The sequence below is a fragment of the Anarrhichthys ocellatus genome, unplaced genomic scaffold, assembly GCF_004355925.1.
Source record: "Anarrhichthys ocellatus isolate YVR2014 unplaced genomic scaffold, GSC_Weel_1.0 scaffold128, whole genome shotgun sequence".
Lineage (NCBI taxonomy): Eukaryota > Metazoa > Chordata > Actinopteri > Perciformes > Anarhichadidae > Anarrhichthys > Anarrhichthys ocellatus.
Window position 1 is genome coordinate 544,843 of NW_022280158.1, and position 11,663 is coordinate 556,505.

The window sequence follows — 11,663 nt, forward strand, 5'->3', positions numbered from 1 at the left end:
GTGTGTGTGTGTGTGTGTGTGTGTGTGTGTGTGTGTGTGTGTGTGTGAGAGATAATTGGTTTCCATGGGGGCAGAAGAAGGTCAATCTCATTATCCAAACCCTGAACCCTGTCACTGAGCCTCCTCTGTCTCTTCAGGGCACGCTGGATGTGGGGATGATCGATTCGGTTTGTGCAGCAGATAATCCAGAGAGGTGAGGACCTCGTCTTCAGTCACGTCTCGTCTCGTCTCTGGCTTTTCTTTGTGCAGACCTGCTTCACACACTTCTGTTATTATTTAGTATTTGAAGTGTCTGTTAGATAAAAACATTTGAATGCTACTTTTAACGGTCACGTTAGCAGCACCTTAACAGCTTTCTTCGATGGTGTCCTGTCACTGATTACTGCTGAAATGACTCAATTACAATGTTTTCATTTAAAGTTTGTGGAAAATATGGTCGTCTCACAGTGTCATTAGAAAGTTATGTTAGATTCTTGTCTTCTCTCTTCTTCCTCTGACCGTGAACTCTGTCTCTGAACCGTCTCAGGCCGAACTCCTTCGTCATGATCACGGCAAACCGCGTGCTGCACTGCAACGCCGACACGCCCGAGGAGATGCATCACTGGATCACCCTGCTGCAGCGCTCCAAAGGAGACACCCGAGTCGACGGCCAGGAGTTCATCATCCGAGGTGACAACGCGACGGCTCGACGTCCCTTTACCCCCGATAGCCTTTTACAGGGCGGCTCCAGGGCTGGAGTCCGTCCCAGAATGCATTTCAGGCAGATATATAGATCAGATTCACAGATATGAACAATGTTAGAGGAACACCAGCAGGTTTGTTGTGGAAGCCGTTGACTTATTGGGTTCTTCTTACATTTTAAACTTGTTATACTTTTTACATGAAGTTCTGCTTTGCAGTGTAGTCGGTGTGGCAGCTCACACCAGACTCAATCAATGTTTTAAGCATTTATCTGACTTTATGGGGGCTTGACAAACAACTCAAACAGACAGAAAATGTCTAGTTAATTATTATTATTATTATTATTATTAAACAGCAGTTGTGCTTCCACAATAGGGTTGTGATTGCTGCTGCAATGTGGAGCTGACTGTAAACCTGTTGTCCTGATTCCTTTGTTTCCACCAGGCTGGCTGCACAAAGAGATGAGGAACAGTACGAAGGCCTCGCTGAAGCTGAAGAAGCGCTGGTTCCTGCTTACCCACAATTCCCTGGACTACTACAAGAGCTCCGAGCGTAACGCCCTGAAGCTGGGAACGCTGGTGCTGAACAGCCTCTGCTCGGTGGCACAGCCGGACGAAAGGGTCTTCAAAGACACCGGTGAGAAAAAGAAAATAACATTATTAACATTAATGCTTCACGTTCTTCCTCACAGTCAGAAACCGTCGTACCTTCACCGCGTCGTTTAATGTGACTCGTTGTCTCTCGGTGTCGTCCTCCAGGCTACTGGAACGTGATCGTGTACGGCCGCAAACACGCGTACCGTCTCTACTGTAAGCTGCTGAATGAGGCCACGCGCTGGGCCAACTCCATCCAGAATGTCATCGACACCAAAGCGCCCATCGACACGCCGACCCAGCAGCTCGTCCAGGACATCAAGGTAGGAAACGTCCCGGCTTAAAGCCGACGCTAGAGTCTATCCCAGCATGCATCGGGCAGGAAACACTTTGTTAAGTAAGAGTCTCTAATCAAGTGAACGTGGATGTGTTCCTACATGCAAACTGTTGCAACAAGGTGATGGAAAAGTGTGGTTTTTTTGTTAAACTGTGACTATAACAGAGTCATAATTCCATAATTAAGATCTAACTGAAACTTAAATTACCACAATGACAAACCCACCTGCTGCTCGCTGCAGATAGAGTTCAGCACAGATGCAGAGCCGTAGTGAACCCTCAGGTAGTCAGCAGAGCGTCGTGTTGAAGGCGGACTCTCTCTCTGCTCTCTGCAGGAGAACTGTCTGAACTCGGAGGTGGTGGAGCAGATCTACAAGAGGAACCCCATCCTCCGCTTCAACCACCACCCGCTGCACTCGCCGCTGCTGCCGCTGCCCTACGGAGACATTCACGTCAGCGGTGAGTCGCACAGATAAAGACACAAAAAACACTGAAATATTCAGTCTCAAGTATCAGAGACCAGATTATGAAATGTATCATAAGTGAAAATACATGCAAATATTTTACATTCAGGAATTCAATCACATCATTGCTTTAACAGTGACTCCACCTCTTTAAAAATCTGTTTTAGTATTCCAAATGAATCTATGTTTCTAGTTTTATGCTTTAAATAAACACGGTGATGTAGCACAAGTAGCTATGATCACGCACCACCCGTCACATCACTGACCTCTGCCCTCTGCCCCGGTTCAGCTCTGAGAAACAGAAGCTACACGACGCTGCAGGACGAAGCCCTCAAAGTGTTCGGGTCTCTGCAGCACCTGGAGGGCATGGCCGACCCGGTGCCCATCATCCAGGGCATCCTGCAGACCGGCCAGGAGCTGAAACCGCTCCGGGACGAGCTCTACTGCCAGCTGATCAAGCAGACGGTGCGGCCGCCGCATCCCGGCAACCCCGGGAACCTCTGCAGCTGGAAGATCCTGACCTGCATGTCCTGCACCTTCATCCCGACCAGGAGCATCCTCAGATACCTCAAGTTCCACCTGAAGAGGTATTGGCATGTTCACGGATGGCTGCGGAGAGTTTGTGTCTTCAGAAAAGTACAGCTTGTCTTTACAGATTAATCTGAAGATCGTTAATGATCCAAATCGCTTCCTCTGCAGAACTCGAGAGCTCCTACCCGGCTCGGAGATGGATCGTTACGCCGCCTTCGCCCTGGACTCCCTGAGGAAGACTCGAGCCAGGGAGAACGTCCCGTCGCAGGAGGAGATCCGCTCCATCGTGGCCCGGCAGGACATGAGCACTACGGTTCACTGCCACGGAGGAGGCTCCTGCAAGATCACCATCAACTCACACACAACAGCCGGAGAGGTGGGTGACGGGCAGGTTGTATTTATAGACATGTTCTCTTAAATAGTTTGATTTCATCTGCACATTTTTGAAAGTGCAGTTTATGAGGCATTGGTTGTTTTTGTGTGTCAGGTGGTGGAGAAGCTGATCCGAGGTCTGGCCATGGAGGACAGCAGGAACATGTTTGCTCTGTTCGAACACAACGACACGACGCAGAAAGCCATCGAGAGCCGTGCGGTGGTGGCCGACGTGCTCGCCAAGTTTGAAAAGTAAGCGTCACAGTGTCTGTTTGTGTGTGTTAGTGTTTGTGTTTGTTAGTGTTTGTGTCTAAAGCAAATCAATTCTCTCTGGTCTCCAGGCTCTCAGCCAGCTCAGACGAACGAAACACCGGATGGAAGTTTTACTTCAAGCTCTACTGCTTCTTAGACTCAGAAAATGTCCCCAAAGACAGCGTGGAGTTTGCCTTCATGTTTGAACAGGTAAGACACACTTTAAACAAAATTGTGTCAAGCAAAATAATATTACAATTAATAACCGAGTTTCAGCTCAGCATTCTTTATTATTGATTGTTTACTTTGATCTATACATTTTCTAAAAATGTTAACAATCAGTTCCCTAAAGCGGAAGGTTAAAATCTCAGTTTATAATAAATCGGGTTTCTCGTTTTATTTTGTGTATTGCACTAACTTACTGAGGCGGTTGTTCTGGAAGCTCTATCTTACATTGTTTTTTGTCAACAGGCCCACGAAGCCGTCATCCGTGGTCAGTATCCGGGCCCCGAGGAGACTCTTCAGTTCCTGGCTGCCCTGAGACTTCAGTACCTCCAGGGCGATCACAGCTCCCAGGCCAACGTCCCCGAAATGTCCCTGGTGTTCCCCATGGCGCGATTGCGGGCCCGGGTGCAGAACTCGGCCAAGACGTTCGCTCCCGGCGCCGGCTCGGTGGCCGACCGCTCGGGGACCTCAGAGAGGAAGCGCTCGAGCTTCCTGGAGGGAACGCTGAGGCGGAGCTTCAGGAGCGGCTCGCTGAGTCGGCAGAAGCTGGAGGAGGAGAACAGCCTGGAGGCGTGGATGAGGGAGGAGGCGACGGCGGTGAGGACCAGCGTGATGGACAAGTGGAAGAAGCTGCAGGGGATGAACCAGGAGCAGGCCATGGTCAAGTACATGGCCGTGGTGAAGGAGTGGCAGGGATACGGATCCACGCTGTTCAACGTGGAGGTGAGGACAGAAATACATCAAAATGTGAATCTGACTAAAGGTATGAAATGCCGGCTCTCACGCTTCTTGTTTCTGTCGTCTAGTGTCGGGACGGAGCGTTCCCCTCCGAGCTGTGGTTGGGCATCAGCCGGGAGGCCATATCGGTGTACAAACGAGGGGAGCCGTGGCCTCTGGAGGTTTTCCCGTACGAACAGATTCTCTCCTTCGGAGCTCCGCTGGCCAACACCTACAAGATCGCCGTCGAGGGCCGAGAGCTGGTCTTTGAAACGCAAATGGTTCGTACGGCAAATTAGTTTCTTTACGTTGGAATAAATGATGTGAATATTTGAAGGAAGTTCGGTAACGTCAGCACTTTAAAATATTACAATATACGTGTGAAAAATATTCACACGTCTACAGACAAATACTTCACTGTTTGGGCTTGGTGAGCGATTACATTGCAGCATAGCAGGCTACACATCTAAGTTGAGCTGATGTCAACTTTAACTTTCAATTTCTTTCTATAACCCAAAATCACAAATTTGCCTCGATCATGATAGAAATCTCGTCCTCCTCTTCCTCCTCCTCCTCCTCTTCCTGCTCCTCCTGCTCCTCCTCCTCCTCTTCCTGCTCCTCCTCCTCTTCCTCCTCCTCTTCCTCCTCCTCCTCCTCTTCCTGCTCCTCCTCCTCCTCCTGCTCCTCCTCCTCCTCTTCCTGCTCCTCCTCCTCTTCCTCCTCCTCTCCTCTGCAGGTCATGGACATCGCCAAGCTGATGAAGGCCTACATCAGCATGATCGTCAAGAAGCGCTACAGCAACTGTCAGTCCGTCAGCAGCCACGGCAGCCAGTGCAGCGCCTGGTGAACGCCGCCCTTTGACCTTTAAACTTTACGGCCACTGGCCCGGAGCGCCCACGGCTGAGTGGTTCGAGCGCGGCCGCCGCCGGGCCGCGGTCGGACGCCCCGTCCTCGGCGCTCTTGAGGCAGCAGCTCGCACATTCGACCTGTCAGACTGACTCTGTGGATGCTGGAGACAAACCACGAGGCTCTTAACCTCAGTTAGCTCAAGATTAGTATTCTGAATGGTTTCATTCCAAAACATGAAACATCCACACCTGAGAGTTCACAACGAGATATCATCCTGATGATGACACACCTGAGAGTCAGCAGGTTCCAGTGTTCAGAAGGTGGAGGGATGGAGCTCAAAACAAGACACTAAACACTGACGACACCACGAGCCCGACTTTGTACAGAATTGATGAATCGTCCTCAATATCATTTTAAGTAAAAACGCCGTTTCGTTTAGTAATTTGCGTCTTGAAGCCCCGAAGGGCTCAAGAGCCTTTGAATCTTAAGGTTTCATGAACGGGATGACATCTACAGAGGAACAATCAGTTATCCCGTAAAATGACACAAAGATAACACGACGTTGTGTTTAGCAACAAAGTGTCAGAATAAAAGCGCATTAAAGTCAAGTGGCTCGTAGCGTCGACTCGAACTAATGGAAGGAAGACATTGACGTGGTCATTGAGGACAACAAACGATTACACAACAACAAAATATACAACACGAACAATTCGTCAAGTGTCTCCCCAAAATAAAACCAGCTGAAGGTTTACTGTAGAAATAATGTGCTGTGACACGACAAGGAGTGTTGATTCAGGGCGAGGCTTTTTGTTACTGAGGCTTTTGTCCGTGTGTGTGTGTGTGTGTGTGTGTGAGACGTGTGTGTGAGATGTGTGTGTGTGTGAGATGTGTGTGTATGTGTGTGTGAGACGTGTGTCTACGTGTAAAAACTAAAATAAATGAAGCAGAGAAGATAAAGAACAGAAGATAGTTTCCTCTGCTGTGAAACACTGGGACTCGACCTTCTATACAAACGTTCTCCAGGGATGATCTGCTCGCTGTAAATATTATGCAACTGTACTTTTTAATTTGTGATCGATTGTTTTTCGATGGATTTGCTGACGACTTTGAATAAAGGTCACACAAGTGCCTGTTCACGCTGAAGCAGGACGAGCTGAACGGGCCTCGAGTCTCATCGATCGTGTTCCTGTAGGACCAGGACCTGAACGCTGCTCCCACGTTCCCCTGAAGCTACCGACGTACTTCTGTACGCTGCAGCCTCCGTCCAGCTACGCAAGTCATTCTTCTGACAAATCTGGTCATTTCTTAATATCGATGGTGCACATCCACAGTCTTTAGTTTGGATTCGTGCCATTTATCACATTTACTCTCCAAACCTCCACAAACCCAACACAGCAGCTTAACGTTCTCTTTTTAAAAACCTCGATGGCTGCAAGAGACCGGGTCCCGCTGTGGACAGAGATCTTAACTTCAGATGTAAACGAGCCAAATGGTTCCAAGTACATCCTGTAAAATGATGAACCTTTGTCCATCCAGACCTTTAATATCTCATTTTTGTAATTTTATACGATCTTTTCTACCAACGTGAAGTACATTCATTGTTTTATCTGAATGTAAACTGAGAATTTAGTCTCTGAACACTTTCTCAATTAATTCTCAAGAAAATGTAGATAATGACAATATGAAACTACATTTACTACATTTAACCTGTATCAGCTGTTAATGAGAACCAGGACCTCGTTAGACAACGTTTTCAATCAGCCACTAAAACGACTTCTTTCTGTCATTATTGTTGGAATTGCAGCGACACAAACATCCCCTTTAAACTGCAGTCTGCAGTCATCTGTCACCTGTTCATACATCAATGTCTGGGGCTGTTTTAATGTTTGGGGCAGAATAATAACCCTGCAGTCATTCTTCCGTTTTGACCCCTAGTGGTCTTCTTTTCTTTAGTACATAATTACTTGCAAGCACTTAAAACTGCACGAAAGCCACAAAATATGACAGAAAGCCAAAAATTGTCATTTTCATTGAACCGTGCAGGTGAAGCACAGTTATTGTGCTGTGAAGGCTTTAAAACACGATGCAACGCCCCCATTAAGTAAGTCAGACTGCAGTGATTGAACATTATGATGATAAAAAAGAGGTGGATTGTGATGCGATCGATCGTATCTTAGCTTGAATGACTTGCTCAGCTGGACTGTGTGCGCTGTAACATTCCTACAACATTTCACTGGAGCTCCGCGGGCGGCAGATCCACCCAAAGACGCGTGTGCAGGTTTCTTCCACGGTGCCTTGTTGTATATTCTGTACACTTGTGTTTCCCATGTGTGGTTTCTCTTTTGGTATAATGTTTTATATATAGACACATATATATATATTATAATCACATGGCTGTACATTTTAAACTGAAAGTCTTTATCTTCTACTTTTCCTCCTGAATGATGACGATATGGTGATTTTCTCAAGATGTCAATCTTGTATTTTTCTCTACGCAGCCATCCGACTGACAGTGGACCTTTCACACAATACTGGTGTCCTGTTGTTTTAATCTGTATCAGCTGTGTGACGTACTGAACGGATGATTCTAACAATAAATGATTACAAGAGTAGTTTTGTGTTTGAGTACTTTCTAATTACTTAGATCGAGGTCAGTTTGGCACACAGGACAGTGACAGACAGTCGCGGAGTGATGATGTCACAAACTGTGACATCATGAAAAATGACGTCACAGTTTCAGCTCTCAGAAAAGGTGCCACTCACCGTCGTCCGAAAGCAGCCATCGTTGTTCTGCCCGGCAGCTACGTTCTATTTGACATCAGGCAAATGACCCACGCTGCTCTCTGTGTATAGAAATATTCTTTATACATCACATCCATGTTACATCCAAAAGAAATAGAAATACAGCCAACAGCAAAAGTCACATTCAAGTCGTCTCTGTGCTGAGCACTGACACGTCATTTACAGCCTCCGAAGGCACCAAAAAAACAACAAATCCAAAATGACCTCGGGTCGACAACACAACCACAAACCTCAAAAACCCCACAACCCAAACACCACAGGGCTGCTGGAAGCTCAACAGAACGACAGACAGACAGATTAAAACCCACAATCTTTAACGGCCGAGTCATCCGAGTATCAAGTTAAAAAATGACAGAAAACGTCCATATTTGCCGCTTGCATTGTTGAGTGAAACTGAAACCTCAACATCTGTCTGACATCAGTTGGTTTTGTGCTCATTTACAATCTGTTTAATCTCTGAGTCCTGCGTCCTGAAGGACATGAAGAGTAAAGTGTCTTTATTAGCCGCGAACAGCCAATATCCCGCTCAGTCAGCCTGATAATCAGATAATCAGACAGATAATCAGTTTGTTTTACTTGTTTTAGCTCGATATTGTCTTCATGTGAGCGGATTTTCTGGTTCGGAAGATTTGCCAGCAGGGATGTACCGATACCGACGCCAGTATTCTGCTCATGTACTTATACTTTAAATAAATCTACTCCGATACAACAACAACCAATTCAACTTTTTGGCAAAGTGACGTTAACCTCTCGTACCTCAGCAGTTTGGAGTCATATTTTAGGATAAGCGATGATGACAACAGTGGAGCAGATTGTAAATGGAGTTCTATTTCATGAAGTTGAATGTTCAAATGTCAGCAAACGCATCGTGCTTCATATCCAATTGTTAACAGAGAGAAGGTGAAGTCATTCTTAGAGCTGTGATGGTGTTTCCTACTGATAGCTGTCCAGCTATTGTTTTCTGATGTTTAAATGTATTTACAGCCTCACTGGGTGACTAGCATTATTTTACAGACCTGTAATATTCTGATAATTTAGTACCAAGGACCTCCAGTTGAGCCCAAGTGATTCCATGATTTATTTATTTTAGGAAGTTGGAGGCGTACCAACTGAACATTTACTCCATTTTTCTTTCTTGTAAACTTTGTATAAATGTACAGATACACATCAGTACACATTAAACCAAATGTACGGCATGTAGTGCATGAGGTCGACCAAGCACAGCATCCTTTACCTCTCACACAGACAACTCTGCAGTCCTAAACCATCATGAGCTGAGTGATGATGTGAATGGTCACGAGTTATAAATCTGATCATCTTTCCCATCACGACTTTCTTCCCCACATGACGTCAATGCTGCACAATGTTCAGGAAAAAGAAAGGAAGAAAGGTGATTGTGGTTAATAATATAAATAATAAAACACAGAGACAGAGACACCACACGTGAGTTCATTTAACTGTTGAGATCGTTTTGGGGGACCAGCCCCAGAGCAGACAACCGATTCTAACTCATTCGGAAAACATTGAAAAAATCTGCAGAAAAACCCCAAAACAACAGATTGTTGAATATTATAAACTGCCCAGAAGAAGCCCATATTGTTATATTGTTACCACCAGGTGTTCCTGCATAAATGCCGCCTGGTTTTACACCGATGTCACACGAATGACAACCTCTCCTGAGTCACTGTCCTGGCTGAGGTTGCTTCGGGGCACCAGGCCGGGACAGAAGGGGGCCAAACAGAGGCAGGTCCACGGCTGCGGCCCCAGCTGGGTGGGACGCACGGGCCCGTCGGGCCCAAAAGTGGCCAGAGGCAACCAAAGTGTCCTGGGGGCCAGCGAGGAATGGCCGGTGCTCGTCTCCTCCAAGTCCTTTGCTTTATTGTAGCTCTGGACGTCCCAGTGGAGGTTGACGGCTCGCCAGCGCATGAAGACGCTGTACACCGCTGCCCCCTCGTGGACAATCAAGCCTGTCACAAGAACAAAGACAGTACAGGAAACGGTGAGCCTCCGATACGCTCACAGAACAACATGACTCAAGGCTGAACTCTGGACTTCTGGTTCACAGGTTTTGGGGAAAGCTGAGGAAAGAGTATTTCCTGCTTCTCTGGTATGACATGTTGCATTAAAGGAAAACTACCCTAACCCTATAAATGACCATTTATACATCAATAACTCAACCTGTGATGAATTCTCTCATAATAAAAGTCTTGATGAATTTAAGTAAATAGAGCAAAACTAACGCGTCGCCCATTTACTTCCATTCATCCGGACTTTTCTCTGGATTCTTTTATTCTTCGTTCGTCGTGGAGGCATACGAGAAAAAAGAAGTTTTCTTCAAATATTCAAGGTGACACGGGGCGAGTAACTGTGGGGGTGGTATACCTGTAAGAGCCTAAATGTGAAACGTTTGTGCTGATAGTTAAAACAAAACAAAAAAACACCAGTCAACGAAAAATAACTAAAACATGCTAATGAGCCACCTAAACTGGGTTTCAGCCTATTTGAAGGCTTTCATTGATACTCAAAATCATAAACTGCTTTCAGTTTACCTCTTTTGTTCAAAGCTTGTAGAGAATAAAAACTGGTAATTAACAGATTATTTCTTTGTCACAAATAGGATAAAAATGTCTGCAGATCTGGGACACAAGGTACAACAAGGATTCTGCTATTGAACTAATCCCAGTCATAACTCAGTAGAACTGAAAACACAGATATACGTTTAGAGTCAGTGCGACTTATCTTATTAACCCTCATGTCCTTTGTGAATAAAGCGCTTAGAAATGAAAGGAGAAAGAGGCATCTTATAACACCAGGACTTGCATGAGAAGCTTCACGTTTGTAGGTTTTCATCTACACATCCATGGGTACACTGCAAACAGGAACTGCTAACGGCTAATTCAGCACTGTTGATGTTGCACAAATTGCCAGAATGTTAACAAATATTAGCAAACCCCCCCCCCCCCCCCGCCCCGAATAACAGGGCTTGTAGGCCACATCGTAACTAACTAAAGCCATCATGAAGTATCTTTAGGTGTCAGGTTACAGCAGGTGTTGTGCACACCTGTATAAACACGAGTGGATCTACAGTCAGCTCACGAAGCAGTCGATGCCGATCAACTCGTCAAGCTGTGACTTCAGTGCTCTGCCTGAACTAACGCTCTGCTCCATCTGTGCTACGGATTTAGTCTCATGGAACGAGACAGAGAACAGAATTAAAGAGAAACGATCTCGTCTATTCACAAATAGAATCAAGGTTTCACAACTTTAAAGCCAGGGCTGGATATCTAACTATAAAGCAGTGTCTGTCCTTCTGCGTCCGTCCTTCTGCGTCCGTCCTTCTGTGTCTGTCTTTCTGCGTCTGTCTTTCTGCGTCTGTCTTTCTGCGTCCGTCCTTCTGAGTCCGTCTTTCTGTGTCTGTCTTTCTGCGTCCGTCCTTCTGCGTCTGTCTTTCTGTGTCCGTCTTTCTGCGTCCGTCCTTCTGTGTCCGTCTTTCTGTGTCCGTCTTTCTGCGTCCGTCCTTCTGTGTCCGTCTTTCTGTGTCCGTCTTTCTGCGTCCGTCCTTCTGCGTCCGTCTTTCTGCGTCCGTCCTTCTGTGTCCGTCCTTCTGCGTCCGTCTTTCTGCGTCCGTCCTTCTGCGTCCGTCTTTCTGTGTCCGTCTTTCTGCGTCCGTCTTTCTGCGTCTGTCTTTCTGTGTCCGTCCGTCTTTCTGCGTCTGTCTTTCTGCGTCCGTCCTTCTGCCTCCGTCTTTCTGCGTCCGTCCTTCTGCGTCCGTCTTTCTGTGTCCGTCCTTCTGTGTCCGTCCTTCTGCGTCCGTCTTTCTGTGTCCGTCCTTCTGCGTCCG

At 46.5% G+C, this 11,663-nt stretch overlaps 2 protein-coding genes across 5 annotated transcripts in view; one reads left to right on the forward strand and one right to left on the reverse strand.

The window, feature by feature from the left end:
* Window positions 1-7,632, forward strand: part of LOC116399785 (unconventional myosin-X) — a 38,495-nt gene extending 30,863 nt beyond the window's left edge. For both annotated transcript variants that reach the window (XM_031877184.1, XM_031877185.1), the window contains 12 exons: window positions 138-193; window positions 527-669; window positions 1,126-1,317; window positions 1,440-1,597; window positions 1,946-2,069; window positions 2,364-2,661; window positions 2,774-2,981; window positions 3,093-3,229; window positions 3,319-3,439; window positions 3,701-4,177; window positions 4,261-4,452; window positions 4,908-7,632. In XM_031877184.1, the coding sequence (XP_031733044.1) occupies window positions 138-193; window positions 527-669; window positions 1,126-1,317; window positions 1,440-1,597; window positions 1,946-2,069; window positions 2,364-2,661; window positions 2,774-2,981; window positions 3,093-3,229; window positions 3,319-3,439; window positions 3,701-4,177; window positions 4,261-4,452; window positions 4,908-5,018 (2,217 nt within the window). In that variant the 3' untranslated portion in view covers window positions 5,019-7,632. The remainder of the gene's footprint in view (window positions 1-137; window positions 194-526; window positions 670-1,125; window positions 1,318-1,439; window positions 1,598-1,945; window positions 2,070-2,363; window positions 2,662-2,773; window positions 2,982-3,092; window positions 3,230-3,318; window positions 3,440-3,700; window positions 4,178-4,260; window positions 4,453-4,907) is intronic.
* The window catches only part of marchf11 (membrane-associated ring finger (C3HC4) 11), a 14,651-nt gene continuing 10,363 nt past the window's right edge, over window positions 7,376-11,663 (reverse strand). Inside the window, exons 4-5 of one of the 3 annotated variants that reach the window (XR_004213859.1) lie at window positions 9,057-9,789; window positions 7,376-7,863 (exon numbers count right to left, since the gene is read on the reverse strand). Coding sequence is in view for 2 of the 3 variants with exons in the window: in XM_031877187.1 (XP_031733047.1) it covers window positions 9,467-9,789 (323 nt within the window). In the remaining variant the exon portion in view is untranslated. The other 2 variants (XM_031877187.1, XM_031877186.1) reach the window with 2 other exon arrangements.